At 44.3% G+C, this 16,945-nt stretch overlaps 1 protein-coding gene across 5 annotated transcripts in view; it reads left to right on the top strand.

Annotated features, from left to right (window-relative positions):
• The window catches only part of Grin2b (glutamate ionotropic receptor NMDA type subunit 2B), a 632,026-nt gene that overhangs the window by 482,898 nt on the left and 132,183 nt on the right, over positions 1-16,945 (top strand). For all 5 annotated transcript variants that reach the window (XM_045139704.1, XM_045139703.1, XM_045139702.1 and 2 more), the window contains one exon: positions 3,299-3,413. In XM_045139704.1, coding sequence (XP_044995639.1) covers positions 3,299-3,413 — 115 coding nt within the window. The remainder of the gene's footprint in view (positions 1-3,298; positions 3,414-16,945) is intronic.

Genomic DNA, 16,945 nt, shown 5'->3' with positions numbered 1-16,945 from the left:
TTTCATTTCTCTCCCTTTCTTTTTCCCTCTTCTTGACTTCCTTAATTCTAAGAAGAGAGAAAAAAAAAAGAAAGAAAGAAAGAAATGGGAGTAGACTCTTCGCTTTGCTTCCAATATTACCCTGAAGATCTCCAAACATTATTCTAAGTAACCCAATGCTGTTGGAGTAAGAACATATTTTCCAAGTTAATGATGTAGGATGCTTACACTGTAGTTAGTTGAAAATACTCTGACTTGTGATTTGGTAATTCTGTTCGTTAGAATGACTACTCTGGGGCTTTTCTTTGGATTTGGAGTTGTTCCAAATTACAGGAGACTTGAATGTTATCTTTAAAGGAGAGATGGGTCTGGGCGAGCCACACTGAGCGGATCGGGACTCGAGAAAGGAGTGTAAAAGACGCAGGGAGGTCTTGACTTGGATCAGGGACAATCAGAGAGAAGCAGGAAGTTGAGGCGTACAGATGATGACGATATTAAAGCAACAGTGATATTCCACCCATGTTGTTATGAGAATGAAGGAGGTAGAAAGGCCACAGGGCCTGGGACATTGCGTAAGGAATTACTCTTGTCTGCTTGGCAATGGCAGGTCCAGGTTCCATGAGAAAATCCATCTAAAAGGAGCAATGCAAGTGAGCAATAGAGCAGGACACCTGATGTTCTCTGGCCTTCACACACACCCATGGGGAGTGTGTATGCGCACACACACGTGCATACGCTGTGCACACACACACCCCACACATCTGATAATGTATACACTACACACCCATGATTCTGACCTCCCGCTTCCCCATCTCACAGACACATGGCCGTTCTTGAGTCCTAGATTTTGTGTGGCTTCTGAACACAGGTGCCTGTTAATAAGCTTACATGTCTTTTTTTCATGTTAAAGAAAGAATTATTCTTTCTCCAAATGACTTATGTAATGTTGGGTGAATAATTTAATGCTTCTGCTTCCTAACCTACAAAAATAAAATTTTAGAAGCAAATGAGTTTAGGATTTTTTCCCCCAGATTAAAATTGACAAATCCAGACATGACAGAGGCCCTAATTACCCCACAGTGAATACCAATCACCTTCCTGAGGAAGGAAATGGGGACAGGGGAGAGGGGATATAAGACAATAAACTATGTAACAGACAAATAAATAAATCAATAATCCAATAAATAAATGTTATTTTTAAAAAAGAGAATATAATTTTATAAGGGATGCATGATGAATGTCTCCAAATACTCCAAGAGCTGTCACATGGAGGCACCAGACTAAGACTGAGACATTTCTGAGGAGGAAATCAGTTTAGAAGACTTGCAAAGGAGCAGCATTCAGCCTTAAGTGACACCGAACCATGAGATGGCTGCCGTCAGGGTGGAGGAGGCCAGGACGAACCTCTATCAATGAGAATACTCAGGAAGAGCAAGTGTATCAATGCCCTGAAGCTGAACAGAGAAAGCGCCCATGACAAGACATGGTGGCCTAACTAACTTTAAAAGCCTCAGTTCTAAATTTCAGGAATATCTATGGTTTTGGTATCTTGTGTGCTCTTTTAAAAAAAATTATTTATTTATTTATTTGAGGGAGAGAGACACACACACACAGAGAGAGAGAGAGAGAGAGAGAGAGAGAGAGAGAGAGAGACAGAGAGGAGAGGAAAGAGAAAGAATGGGCACACCAGGGCTTCTAGCCACTGCCAGCAAACTCTAGACTCATGTACCACCTGGGCATCTGGCTTACATGGGTCCTGGGGAATTGAACCTGGATCCTTAGTCTTCACAGGCAAGTGCCTTAACCACAAAACCATCTCTCCAGCCCTCTTCTGTGCTCTTGATTGCATGTATAAGGCTGCACAAGACCAAAGGATGGCAGGCTTAACAGTTCCAGACAGGCCTGCGTCTCTGCAGTGCTGGATGTATGTGTGCGTTCTTGCCATCTTCTTCCACCCAAGGCTACTCCACAAGAATCCAGTCTTCCAGTTTCACTGGATGACAAGATTTAAAAGAGGGACCTTTAAGCTGCCTCCTCCACAGCTATCTTAAGACGCCTCATTTGCTTCTTAGCAGAGACACGTCTCATGAGCAGCATCCGGCCCGAAGCTGCAGAGTAACATGTCCTGTGAACACAGAGCTAATCATTATTGATTCCTTGGGCCTTTATGGTAAAGGGACATTAATCACCATGGGCCCAGCTGCCATTGTCATGAGCAAGCCTGTGGGAATTCCCAACAAGGGCACCACTCATCTAGTACAGTGCAGCCAGCAGGGGAGCGGGGTGGGCTGGGTGCGGGTGTCCCGTGGGATGACAATTTGGTCGACTTCAAGTTGCTTCCAGAATTTCTACTACTTTATGCTGCTTTCTCCAGGCCATTCTGTGACAGTGTCCTTCTCCTTTGCCCACTGGGACATGTTTGCTGTTCGCGGCATGCCACGCAGTAGCCCTGCTTTGCCAGTGTGCCCTGCCCGCTGCCCTCACAACCCTTACAAATAAAGGCTGACTGAGACCTGTGTGCGGTGCAGATATATGGGCCTATTTGTGGGATGGAGACCCAAGGCTCCGACTTACCGTCACCTTACTTAACATCAAGTGGTCCTGATGCACATCCGCTTTCTTTTCTCATGTGTCTCTTCCACCCTCTTTTCTTTTTCTTTTTTTTCTGGAAGACTGATTGTTAACACTTAATGAGAGTTTCCTATGCACCAGGCTCCATGATAAGTGTTTAACCTACTTATCTCCCTTGAGTGTGATAGGGAAGTAGGTCCTTTTGTTACCACACTTTCTGCAGATAGAGAATGAAAAACGGAGGCTCCAAAAAATGAATGAGTTGCTCAAAGTCAGAACTAGAGACTGAACTCAAACCAAGCGCTCGATTCTCAGTTCCTGCACTATTTTTGTGTGACTCTTGTGGGTGACAATGTGGATGACTGCCACGTCATCGAAGGGGGACTTGAAGGCACCATGTTTGCTAACAGTGGCTGTGGGTCTTTTCACTGGTCTCTCTCAATGTACCTTTTTTTTTTAAAAAACAAAAAAAAGATTTTGTTTATTTGAGAGAGACAGACAGAAAGAGGCAGAGATGGAGGTGGGGGAGAATGGGCATGCTAGGGCCTCCAGCCACTGCAAACGAACTCCAGATGCATGTGCTACCTCGGCTTAGGTGGGTCCTGGGGACTCGAACCTGGGTCCTTTGGATTTGCAGGTAAGTGCCTTAACAGCTAAGCCACCCCTCCAGCCCCTCTGTCTGTGTTCCTGTCTGCACTGATATGCCTTCCTTGTGTGTTTAATCTTCCTCTCCTTTTTATCTTTACAGGTATCTGATCAATGTCACTTTTGAGGGGAGGAATCTGTCCTTCAGTGAAGATGGCTACCAGATGCACCCGAAGCTGGTGATAATTCTGCTGAACAAGGAGAGGAAGTGGGAGAGGGTAGGCCGCGTCCTCAGCAATTCTCGAGCAATGTAGATGTGCAAAGATATAAAACCGCACCCCACATTAGAGGGGGAATGGCTCCGTGACTGATGTCCCTAGACACTAGCAGAAAGATAAGAAAATGTGGAGAGCTCTTGGGGAGCCAGGCCTCATTCTTATGTCATCATTTTTCTGCTACTTTGATTAATCATGAGATTGTTTGCCTCATGAATTTCTATTTATTCCTGGTCGTTTCCTGCTTGCTGAACCCATGGATGTGCCCGTGGAAGGCGGTACATGTCCAATCTAATGTGATTTGGTGGAGAAACAAATAGATAGTACAATTTACAACTCACATCCTACACAGGGTCTGAAGAGACCCACAGAGCCTAGTTCATGAGCAAACAAATTGAGCTTTGCTGTGACTAAAAAGTTGCCGCATAGACTGTGCCCAGACTTTTCCCAGCATTTGAAATTCTACCACTGGAAACCAATTTCTGTTGGCATTGCTGCTCACCAACTTGCCTGTTTAGGACCTTGGGCAAATCTCTTACCTGCTCTATGCCTCAGTTTGCTTGTCTGCAAAATGGGAATGGTAATAGTAAATTCATATCACATGAATAAGAATGACATATATCAGTGCCTATAAGCTACTCGGAACAGTGCCTGGCTTGCAGCGAGTGCTCATAAGTGCTGGCTTTAAGTATCATTCCAGATTGCTAGGCAAATATCAATGTTCCCGAGAGCCAGCACTGACTTTTCTCCGGTAGGTTCGGCTGGGCTCTTATCTCTTGAAACACTCTGGCTAACAGTACCACAGATAAACAATCTATTGCTTTTTACCCTTAGAGCACCTCAGAACAGGTTAGCAATTTGAAAGTTCCAAGGTCCTTACAGCAAAGACACATCTTTAATAATATTAGATATGGCATTTCCCAAAACTATGAGGTCATTTCATCCATGATAGACATAATTCATGGAAAGCATCTTAGGAAATTGATTTAAGACCAGATCCATAGACTTCACGGGTCAGTTGGTTGAGAATTGGTTTCAAAATGTCAGCATGGTTCTATTTAGAGCAGAAACCAAGCATGTTTATCAGCTTTGTTACTGTGACAAAACTACCTGAGATATTTCACCTTGTAAGGGGTAAGGGTGTGTTTTGGTTTATGGTGCTGGAGTTGAGAATTTATGGCCACTTAACCATCTTGATGTGTGTTCATGGTAAGATAGCAGCTGTGGTGGACTATGTGGTAAAAGAAGCCTGTTTACTTCATGCTCTTTAAGAAGTAAAGAGAAAGGTCCCAATATTTCTTTTAGGGCACGTTCCTAATGACCTGATACCCTCCCATAGGCCTCATCTCTTTAAGGTACCAGCCCCTCCCAATAAAAACGCAGGCTGCTGACTCTCTGTAACACATGGGTTTGGGGGGCATTCAAAATCCAAACTACAACACCAAGCTATTTCTAAGACCAAACAGCCAGAGGAGGAGGACAGAGATAAATTCTCAAAAACTCACAATGTTGTTAGAAAGAGTCCCAGACAGCTAAGTTATGAGTGCTCAACGGTGACCTGGACATACGTGGCTCAGCCAGTGGACTGCAGGACCCGATGCCGTATATCAGAAGACCACAGTCTGTCGTGCCATTGCTGTCATCAGGCAGAACTAAAAGGCTTAAATTAGGCCTGATGTTCGTGATTAAAGTTACCCTTTCCCCAGCGAGTTATCGTTCATTGGATCAGATGCTGTGTTTCCCTGAGCTTCTGCTCTCCACCCCAGTCCAGCTGCTCCTCACGGCTGCTGTAGAGACACCATAATTTGAGAAGTGTTCCGGCCCCTCACACTTCTGCGTAACTCCAGGAGAGGAGTTATTAATGACCGGGACCTCGGGCGTAAATCCAAAGGTGTCCAGCCGAGGCAGCTCCTGTGTCCTCGCATCCTGATGATGCCGGAGCAGGAGGCATCTCGCAGTGGTCCTTACACACACACACACACACACACACACACACACACCGCCGACAGGTCTGTCTAGACTGCAGTCTGAGGCCTGGGCCCTCATCTCTTTTCAGAACTTCCCATCCCACCCCTGCGGGTTTGGGGTCTCTGTTTCATCAATTCTACATCCATTCTAGCTCTAAGATTTACTCCTTTCTTGGGGGCCAGGAACCATAGGATAATTTCTTTCCAATCATCTTCCTTGTCCCTGATACCATTCTTTGTCCATTCAGAGAAGCTCAATACATGGCTGCTAGAATTAACTCCCTGTTCTTTCCCTGCCCCAATTGCCCCACACATTGTTATCAGTTCTTGTACTCAAGGCTGGGTTTTCTTCTATTCCTCATCATTTCCTATTCTACTCCCTGTTCTACTTCCCATCATTTCCAGGATTCCCTGGGATCCTTCTTTTCTGAGAATGTATACAAGGTATATGTCCTGTCTCCTATAGAGCAGGTCATATTTCTCTCTTATGGAATGAATTCTGCAATCATACAATCATAGCTTCAACTGGAAGATGTTGCTGCCTCCTTCACCAATGCTTAACTCTGATGCAACGTCTCACCCCTCGTGCCCTGAAGCTTTAGTCTACACTTCTGTCACTACCTCATCATACCTGCCTCGTGCTGGCTTTTTTTACACACGTTCCCCCAAAAGGCAGAGTTCTGGTCTTTCTCTCGCTGTATCCTACAGCAGCCTGGAAGTGTGCACTGCGTAAAGCAGCTCAATAAATACAGGGGAATGAGTGAGAGCCATTACATAATAAGCCAGTCCAAACTCCGTCATTAAGAGTCCAAGTTTACGCTACTGCCCTTGATATAATAGCTGTTTTCTTTTAAAAGAGAGAATAAAATCTTGAGGTTGATTGAATTTTTAGAGATGATACTTTAAATGTACTGATGGAGCTTGCCATTTAAAGAAATTCTAAGGTTAGTTTTTGTAAGCATTTGGGGAGGGGTTGAGATTATAGAATAGAATATTTTCATATTGACTTGTTCAAACCAGGAAACATTCCTGAGCAGAGATGCTTAGTGTTTGTGGCATTCACAGAGACATGCAACCTCCAAGTTCAGAATCCCTGATAGGTAGGGGTCACTTGTGCGCAGGGAGGAGCAGCAGGGACCAGTGATGGCTCCAGGACATGACTTGGGTGTAGGGAAATTGCTCCAGGAGAGGATGCACTGATACCATGACCCCCAGGGTATCATCTCAAAGTTCTGAATGTCATTCCAATAGGTCCCTTGTTGACCAGAAGGTCTTAATACCCTTGGTGCCCGGAGAGGTGGGCACTGGAACGAGCATTCTCCAGGGAAGGGCTGGCTCTTAGATTAGCAGGGGAGGAACCTGACTTTGTGGGGGAGGGGAAATGTGGGTAAAAGAGCTTCTAGCTTGATTATGTCACTTTTCTTTGCAGTCTTTCTTCATTTCTAAAATGAAAAGGAGACTGAAAAGATGTCTATGTCTGTTACAGCTCTAACTTTGGATATTGCCGAGTCACATTGTAAAGAGAGACACCAGGGATGGAAAGTTGGGGTGGGAGCTGGAGAATATCAGAAAGCCCAAGTTTGTTTGAAAGCACAATGGCTCCTAAGACATAAGCATCATTCTTGTCATTTAGGTAAATATTGACTCCAGAAAGGCCTTCTCTGGTGACCTATACTAAAATGGCCACCTAGCCACTCAAGAGTTCAGTTTCACTTTCTTCAATCAGCTTGTGACCCTCCATTCTGCTTATCATGTGCTTGTTCATTTCTTGCCTCTTCACGCCTGGATAGATGATGTATGGGGACAAGGACCTTATTTATTTCTACAACTGTGACCCTTATGGAGAGTGTCTGGCTCAAAGTGACCATTCAGAGATAATTGCATACTAAATGAGGAATCTGTATCCCCAGATAACTTTGGCATTGACCAGCCACTTCACGTCTACCACCACAATCTCTGTTTAGTCAGGGAGCTCCCTGAAGAGAGCCTGAGAGACTGATCCTCCCCACCTTTGCAGTGAGTGCTGAGTGTCCATGAAGGGCTGTGACAAAACTTTGGGGCTCAGTATCCAAAGGAGGTGTGTGTCAGCAGCTTTTCCAGGGAGCCTGAGGTAGAGGAAGATTCATGATGGTGTTAGTGAGCACCATGTGCATGGATTTCAGTGTTCCTTCAGGTTCTGAAACGTTATCCCAAAGCAACAGTGTTATAAATTCTCTGCCTTTGGAAAGACTTGGAATCTACACAACCTAGTCTATGGAAGTCAGAAAGAACTATGCTCAGCTCCCCAGGTCACCATTTATTAGCTACATAACCCTGGATGAGTGATTGGTACTACCTGAATCTGGTTTTCTTTAAGAAAATAGGGTGTTGGGGCTGGAGAGATGGCTCAGTGGTTAAGGCACTTATCTGCAAAGGCTAACAAATCAGGTTCAACTCTCCAATACCCATGTAAAGCCAGATGCACAAAGTGGGGCATGCCTCTCGAGTTTCTAAGTAGCAGCTAGAGGCCTTGATGCACACATGTTCATTCTCTCTCTCTCTCTGCAAATAAACAAATTAAGAAAAGTAAAATAGGGTGTAACATGAAGCTGTTATAAAGATTCAGTGAGATTTCATAGTCAAACACCAGTCAATAGTGACTGAAAAATGGTTATTATTCAACAAATATCAATTGGGCACCACCATGCTTTGTATGGGCATTTTTTGAAGTAATGTTTGTACAAGGTACAATGTTAAATGGTACAAATGGATTATTCAGTAAAAAGAAAATCCTTTTCTCAGAGCAATCATCATTCCCGATTTCTGGAACCCGCCCAGAGCAATCGTTGTCACAGTTTCTGATGTATTGCTTTAGAAATATTCCAAGCACACATACAGTTGATATATTGACTCAACTTGCTTTTTTTTTAAAAAAAAAAATCTGTTCTTATGAGCCTTTATATGTCATATGTAAGTAACTGGTAAGAGGCACAGGGGCTAAAATAGAACACACTGGATCAGAATTTCATTTGCAAAACCTGAGAGGAATATGCAGTTGGACATTTAAGAAGGAATTGAGGCTTGGCATTGTGACATAGACCTAAAATCCTCATACTCAAGAGGCCAAGGCAAGAGAATCACAAGTTTGAGGCCAGCTTAGGCTATATAGTGAGACCCTGACTCAAACAAAAGCCAAAACAACCCAAACCCCAAAGGGAATATAGACACAGACACACACACATACATTCACAGACAGAGAGAGAGACACACACACAGAGTGTATATGTACCCACATGTGCTTACAGACATGACACGTGAGTTGAAAATGATAGGGAAAATTAGGTGCAGAGTGGGCTCATTTGTAAGACTCCCTAAGTGGGGGACAGCTGCACAGACTTGCATTAAAAATAGTCTGGCACAGAGAAGCAGTTCCAACCAGCTCTGAGGCTGCTGTCTCCATCAGAGCTTCTCATGATTTGCTTCATTGCAAGTGCTATCTGCTTCCATTTAATCGTTCCTAAAATGGGGATAATAAAAATGAAATGCAGTGGGGGTGTGTTCTGAGTAATGACTCCAAGAAATGATGATGGTGCATTTTCAGACGGTAAGATGTAAACAGACCTTAAAAGGGACTGTCTGGGTCAGAATTAAAGAGACCATGTCAAATTTAAAAGTGACCCTGTGTCTCCTCACAGCCCAGAGGGATGTGTTTCATCAGCCCCTCCCCTGTAGCTGATTCACCACCCAGAGCGTCTCCTTTCGTATGTAGATTGAAACATTCTCAGTTGACTTGGGTCATATTCTTTGGGCTCCAAGCATCCACTGTCATTCCAGAGCTTACAACTGGGAGAAGCCACGACCCCATCCACCAAGGAAAGGCTAGAGTTGAATGCACACGTCCCTCAGTGCTCAGCCCATAATAGTACCTTTGGATCAATGGAGGCCAGCGAAGGGAGTGCACCTGTGACCTCCAAGAGCGATTGCAGCATATAGTACTGGCACCTGGAGCCTGGGACAGATAGGACAGGGGAAAGGAGACTGCTGCCTCTGTAGCTTCACACATAGGAGACAGCGCTTACCCCAGAAAGAGATTCTCCATGATACTTGCACTTGGCAGTGGTGATGTGTCCCTTAGTGGTCTATCTGCTCATATATAGAGGTCAATTATGGCTGTCACACATATCAGTAAAAGCTTCTAACAGAAAGAAATGGCCTCTCCATCCCCTTACTTGCATACTCATACGCTCACACTCACTGCACTTGAACATCCAACTTCTGGCACTTGTGAGTAGGCCACTAAGTACTTGGTGGTTGCCTGAAAGCCCCGTGGGAGCTGGGAGCTGTCGCCCGTCCTCAGAGGAATGGATCTCTGCTGGCGCCAGGCTCCAGAGAGGGCAGTGGAGGAGCGGGGCAGAAGCTCCACGTGTCAGAGGAGCTGGCTCTGTATCTCCTGATACCCACGTTTGACAACATGCTATTTTTACTGACTTGGAACTGAGTCCTAATATGCTCCATTAGATTAAGGGATTAGAAGACAGGATCCATGGAGCAGGGCTATGGGACTTTGGATCGTTAGGGGGAAGAAGCAAAAGGCAGTGTGCTGATGGCTCACTCTCCTTAAACGTGTGGAGATCAGCTGTTTACTCTCTCCCGAGAAGGAACCTGGGCAAGGGGGCTTAAGATCAAGCAGGAAGGATTTACATTGACTACTGAGAGAATTTCTTAATAGAGAGAATGGTTGAGTACTGAACTGTTAACACTACCAGGGGATGACTTTGAAATTCGATAAGTAAGTCCTTTTTCTGTGATGTACAGTTTGGCCCAAGCAATAATGCATGAGCTATATGGCATTGAGTTTCCCTCCCTCCTCTGCCCTCCCGCCCTCCCCTTCCCTTCCTGTCCAGCCTCCATTTCTTCCCCTTTCCCCTGGCCTTCGCTGCCCTCTCTGCCTTGCCTTCCCTTCCCTTCCCTTCCCTTCCCTTCCCTTCCCTTCCCTTCCCTTCCCTTCCCTTCCCTTCCCTTCCCTTCCCTTCCCTTCCCTTCCCTTCCCTTCCCTTCCCTTCCCACACATAATTATTCAGCATTTATTATGAGCCAAGGACTGTCCCTATCAACTCAGTGTTAGAGTACTTCTATAGACTGAAACTGAAAGCCACAATTAAAAAAAAGAAAAAAAGAAATTAAGACCACAAAACAAGTACATTACATTGCAAGAAGGAGTTCATTGTGATATTTAATATTTCTATAACCCGAGATGGTTTTTTTTCTTCAGTCTTCTTATTTATACAGTCTAACACTGGGTCAAGGTTACCTTTTGCTTGATAGGGAAAGCCTTTGCTAACTTCTCATACTAAAGATGATAATTTTAACAAAGCACCACTGGGTTACATATTCCAGTATTATTGCAGATTTTCACATTGAAGGATCCCCTTCTTTTTGCTTCCTAGGTTATAAAAAACATTTTGTAAATGTTACTAGTTTAGCTGCAGTATTAATTATGACAAACGGCCAAAGTGAATTTTAAGAGGGCAAGTAAGACCTATTTTCCAAGCAATATTGATAATTCCTTACTTTGAAGCTTTCTCATTGTGGAGTTGGAATAATTTGAGTTTTTTTTTTTTTTTTTGGTTGTTTCTTATGTCTTCTCCCACTACATAAATGCATTAGCAATTATAAAACACAAATGCTCATGAATGCTTTTGAGAATTTGACTGAAAATTTGACTGAAATGCTATATAATTTATACTAAGAAATAATTTGACCATCCTCCACATACTTTTTATGTTTGCTTGGGGTTTAGGTTTCTTTTGAAACTATTTAAAAGCTAAAGATTTTTCCATCATAAGCAAAATTATCCTGTGTTAAAATACATTACTGGGGACTCTCTATATCTTTTTTTTAAAATTTTTTTTTTGTTCAGTTTTTATTTATTTATTTGAGAGCAACAGACACAGAGAGAAAGACAGATAGAGGGAGAGAGAGAGAATGGGCGCACCAGGGCTTCCAGCCTCTGCAAACGAACTCCAGACGCGTGCGCCCCCTTGTGCATCTGGCTAACGTGGGACCTGGGGAACCGAGCCTCGAACCGGGGTCCATAGGCTTCACAGGCGAGCGCTTAACCGCTAAGCCTTCTCTCCAGCCCTATATCTTTAATAAATTTGAAGATCAGGAAGAAAACAAAACCTGGGTCATTGTGTTTGTTGGACCCTTTTCTGGGGTCTCAGGTAAAGATCACTGGGAGCCATTCCTCAGGAAGACCAGAAGAGGTGGGGTGCTGTTAACCCCTTCAGTGCTGCTGAAAGGCTCTGTCTGCACTGTGGAGACAGCAGCAATGAATCAACTCAGAAAGAAAAGCCGAGAGTAAACTACAAAACTCTCATTTCAGAAAGCTCAATTTCAGGTGCCTTCAGACACCCATTACCAGCCACCAGATGAAGAGTGAGGAAAACAGGGTAACCGTGTTTGGCTTTACTTCTGAGCCCTGTACTTGCTGAGAGGGACGCAAGGCAGGACCGGACCCAGAAACTGAAATGTTGGCTCAGCCTTGGCTTCAGGAATCAGTAACAAAAGAGAGCACCCCCAAAGCCAGTTGAGAGCCTTCATTCGCCTTCTTTAAATTTCACTGAGATTTCTTTTATTATTACTATTATATTTAAGTTATTATATTTACTTAGAGAACTACAGAGCCAAGGAAAGGCAACCATGTGGAGGGCCTGGGAAAATTGTGGAAAGAACAAAGAGAAAAGAAGTTTTGAGGAGCTCCTGCCTTGTGGGGAGCTGGAGGGGATAAAGAACTCATGTGGAACTAATAATAATAGAATAAAAAAAAAGAACCCATGTGGAGAGGAAGAGGGGGAAAACTTACCCACAGCTGGAAGTTCCCAAGTGGTCAGACAGCATGCGCCCATCACTGAGATTTCTATTTCATGGTTATTTTCTGCAGTTGGCTGCTATGTTCTCTGAGTCACCTGTCTAGTTTTTATTTTCTATTTTTTATTTTTATTTTTGAGAGTGACAGAGAGAGAAAGGGGCAGAGAGGGAGAATGGGAGCACCAGGGCCTCCAGCCACTGCAAACGAATTCCAGATGCATGCTCCACCTTGTGCATCTGGCTTATGTGGGTCCTGGGGAATCGAGCCTCAAACTGGGGTCCTTACTCATCACAGGCAAGCACTTGACCACTAAGCCATCTCTCCAGCTCCACTTGTTTAATTTCTAAATTATCACATTTTTTTCAACAAAGGTATTGAAGAAGAAAGGGTGGCACAGGAGTTAGATGATACCAATATATATGATTTTCTTTTCGAATTAATTAGTTAATTCATTTGCCTATGTTTGTAGGTGGGTGGGGCAGCCATTGGCACACCAAATGTTTGCACCCCTTTTTGTGACAGGCTTTATGTGGGTGGGTGGGTGGGGAATTGAACTAGGAGCTCCACAGCCATGTAAGCAAGTCCTTTAACTACTGGGCATCTCCACAGCTCCATGTTTCTGATTTTCTTATTTTAAAGGCATTTGATGTTGATTAAGGGCATTTGCGAAGGGAATACAATAAAATTTATGTGCATTCACACCTATGAAGACTTAGCAATTAGATCCTGTCTCTTTCCCATTAGTTCTTTTCTGTGTGCATTGTATGTCCTGAGCATCATACACTGTAATGCTTCAGAACTGGGAAGATAATGTATGCAGAAATTGCAATCTCCTTTTCTTTCTCCTACTAAGATACTATAGACATATTCCTAGTTTATGAAATAATAGTCAAAATAATGAAACTGAGTAACTGCCTAATATTTCAGTGAAGGAATGAGTCATACTTCTGACAACTGGTCCTTATGGGCTATTACGTCAGTCTACTTCTCTTTTCATACCCTTGTATATTTTCCAACACCCAAGCTACTTTGTGCATGTGTTAGTGCATTACTGAGACCTTCATATTCTTATTAAATACTCCAATTTCCAGATGGAAATAATTTTAGTCAGCGATGGTTCAACTTTGAGGCCATAGGCTGCTTTGTGAGGTGAGAAAACTTGGTCATTTTTTTTTTCCTTATCTTATGTCCCTTAAAGCTGAAAGTGACAACTATCAGTTTGCACTTGCTTGGATTATATTAACTCATTAACTAGCAGTGGACACAGGCTGTTTGTGGAAAGCTCACTTGGTGCTATTCTTAATCTCTTAAGAGTTATGGAAAATGCTCTCCTCTTTTTTGTAAATTTTTTTATTGGCAGCTGCCACAAGTATTGGCGATAAACCATGATAATGCCTTTCCTACACCTACTCTTCCCCTCACAAATCCACCCGCCACCATATCCCCTCCCCCTCTCAATTAGTCTCTTTTTTAAAAAAATTTTGTTTTATGTTCATTTATTTATTTGAAAGCGACAGACAGAGAAAGAGGCAGAGAGAGAGAGAGAGAGAGAGAGGGAGGGAGAATGGGCACACCAGGACCTCCAGCCACTGCAAACGAACTCCAGACGCGTGTGCCCCCTTGTGCATCTGGCTAACGTGGGCCTTGGGGAATCGAGCCTTGAACTGGGGTCCTTAGGCTTCACAGGCAAGCACTTAACCGCTAAGCCATCTCTCCAGCCCTCAGCCTCTTTCATGTCGATGTTATCCTCTTTTCTTCCTATTATGAGAATCTTGTGTAGAAACTGCCAGACTCTGCAAGGTCATGGATATCCCAGCTGTCTTGTGTCTGGGGGAGCACGTTGTAAGGAGTCCTACCCTTCCTTTGGCTCTTACATTCTTTCTGCCACCTCGTCCGCAATGGACCCTGAGCCTTGGAAAGTGCGATAGTGCTGAACCTTACACTGTCACTCTCAGCACTATGGTGACTTTTGAGGCATCCTGGTGGTCACCGCCCTCTGAAAAAAGAAGCTTCTCTAACCAAAAGTGAGAGTAGCATTAATATGTGGGCAGGAGTGTTAAGAAAGCACTTCCAGGGCAGTTTGATGAGCATAATATATGCAGTTAGCCAGACAGTGGCAGCTGGTACCCCTGCCCTACGGCTCATAACCTCCCCTGCCCATAGACTTCTGACCCAGTTTTCAGTACCACACACCTCTCCTCTTGATCTTGTCCTTAAACCTGCTCCCTTGTAAGTTTGCCCATTTATATATTTTCCCCCCTGGGAGGTCTTACCACCCAGGCTGAGGTGTTGGTCATGTTTTCTGTGTCTGTCCTTTTCATTATACTAATTTCATTACTCTTGAGAGTTAAGAGACTTGGAAAAGTCAGGCCCACCTTCCCATTAAATCAGCAAGGCTCCCCCTTTCTGGTGTTATTTGTATTGTTTGGTCCAGAGGTGACCCAGAGGGAGAGAGCAACGTCTTTCTTGCACCACTGAAAGCAGCACCTGAATGACCTGTCCACTCGCACTCTGATGAGCCATTAGCGCATTGATGTTAGCTGAGGTATGAAGCTCATCATTAAAGCTGTAATGTTCGATTGTCCTCTGGAGGCAAGCATGCTCTCCTTGATATAGCACCTGGAGATCTTCTGCCTAGCCTTTTTTGTTTAAAGGGATGACGGATCTGTACTAGACTATGCACAGTCTCTCTCCACGATGTCTATTTGTGAGAGATGGCCAGGAGCAGGGTCAGAGTCATTTGTGTCTGCAGAAAGGAAAACTCTGACCTTGGCATGCCAACACTGCTAAATAGCCTGTGATGCAAAGATTTCTGAGGAAGAGCTCTGGCCAGCAGAGGATGGATTGTCTTTGAAAATAAAAGTTATTGGGCTGGAGAGATGGTTTAGAGGTTAAAGCGCTTGCCTGTGAAGCCTACGGACCCATGTCTGACTCTCCAGATCCCACATTAGCCAGATGCACAAAGGCAAGGCAAGCACAAGGTTGCACATGCCCACTAGGTGGCGCAAGCATCTGGCATTTGATTGCAGTGGCTGAGTCCCTGGCACACCAATTCTCTCTCTCTTTCTCAAAGAAAAAAGAAAATGAAAGCCATTAATACAAAACCTGCATGTCAGTCTCCCACAGCAGTCAGAGATCTCAGATGATTCAGGATGATCTTATCATTCTCTCTACCACAGTGATTTCTGTTCATCATTCGGCGATAATTTTCATTCGTTCTGAGAGACACTCATGAACGTGGCCATGTGGACGCTTTCCTCGTACCAGCTCTCACTCTCTGTCCAGCCACCCGCGTGTTCTATGCTGTTGGTACAAGAGGCCCGTAGCTCAGGCTGCAGGCACTGCCCATCTCAGGTCTGTCAGACCAGTGTTCTGAGGGGTTGAAGCTTAGGGACTCTGGGCCAGGACAGCGATAAGGCCAATCAGATCCCAGAGAGAAAGAGGAAGACAGGGAGAGGTGGCTGTCGCCAGAGCCACTGCACAGAGAACGGCAGGCGTGGAGAGGCGAGAAGACCACACTCTACTGCTGTAGTCCCACATCTTTATTAGATTCCCTCTGGACACTCCTTTTTAGTTTTCTAGTCTACAGATTCAATGGGGACATCTCTGAGGTCATTGTCTTTGGATACTCCTAAAATATATCCTTTCCTTTTTTCATGATTCATTTATCCCATAGGGAAGTGAGCTTGCTGGCAAGGAAAAGTATTCCCTTTTAGGTAAAATGTCTGGTGGCTGATTTATTTATTTATTAGAGAGAGGGGGGAAGGAGATAAGAAGAGAATGGGCACTCCAGGGCCTCTCGCCACTGTAAACAAACTCCAGATGCATGTGGCACCATGTGTATCTGGCTAGCATGGGTTCTGGGGAATGGAACCCGGGTCCTTAGGCTTCACAGGCAAATGCCTTAACCACTAAGCCATCTCTCCAGCTCTCTGGTGGATAATTAAGCCATGTCAGCATTCTCTTTATAGAAAATGTGGTTTTAAACCATGTACTGACAAATTTTATACATGTACATAAGGTAGTGAGTGGCAGTTGAGTTCTCAGCACCAAGTGAGAAAAGTGGATTTTTTTTTAATCTGTTTTCCCTATAAGAATTGGGGATCGTAAATACTAGAAGAGCCTAGCCTGGGGTTGAGCGGTCAGGAGGAGTGGGCCACTAACACATCTGACATATTTGTATGTAGCACTCTACAATGCCATGTATGGGGAATTTTAGTGTACATGATCCCATTTTGATTCCTATTAAAACCTGGAGAAATCCCAGTGCATGTAAACAAGCTGAGGCTCGGAAAGGCCCCTTCGTCACTCAGCTAAAAATCGGTAGAGATGGGTTCCCTGCCCAGCCCCTTTCATGCCCAGCCCGCTCGTGGCGTCAGCCCCTGAGGTATAAGGACCCCGTGTCATCAGATTGTAGCAGTGGAGACAATGGTGGAAACCTGTGAAGAATTTCCACCCCGGAAGCATGTGAGCCTTACCCCTGACAACTGCCAAAGCCAAGTGTTAGGAATGGTTCTACCCTGGTGTGTGAGGGTAGGGCTCCAAAGCACAGAATGTGACCTGATAGATCTTCACGTGGTATTTTCTTGAGATTAGCAAAACTGGAAAACAGAGGGCGAGATTAAAAGGAAAAGAAAAAGGGAGAAACCATAAAAGGAACAAAACTGTTTGTATCTGGTCATGCCTATACCTGCTGACTGTGTCTTAGGAATATCTCT

Source organism: Jaculus jaculus, chromosome 23 (assembly GCF_020740685.1).
Source record: "Jaculus jaculus isolate mJacJac1 chromosome 23, mJacJac1.mat.Y.cur, whole genome shotgun sequence".
NCBI classification, from domain to species: Eukaryota; Metazoa; Chordata; class Mammalia; order Rodentia; family Dipodidae; genus Jaculus; species Jaculus jaculus.
The sequence above is the reverse complement of the archived record's forward strand: the minus strand, read 5'-3'. Positions and strand labels throughout refer to the sequence as shown.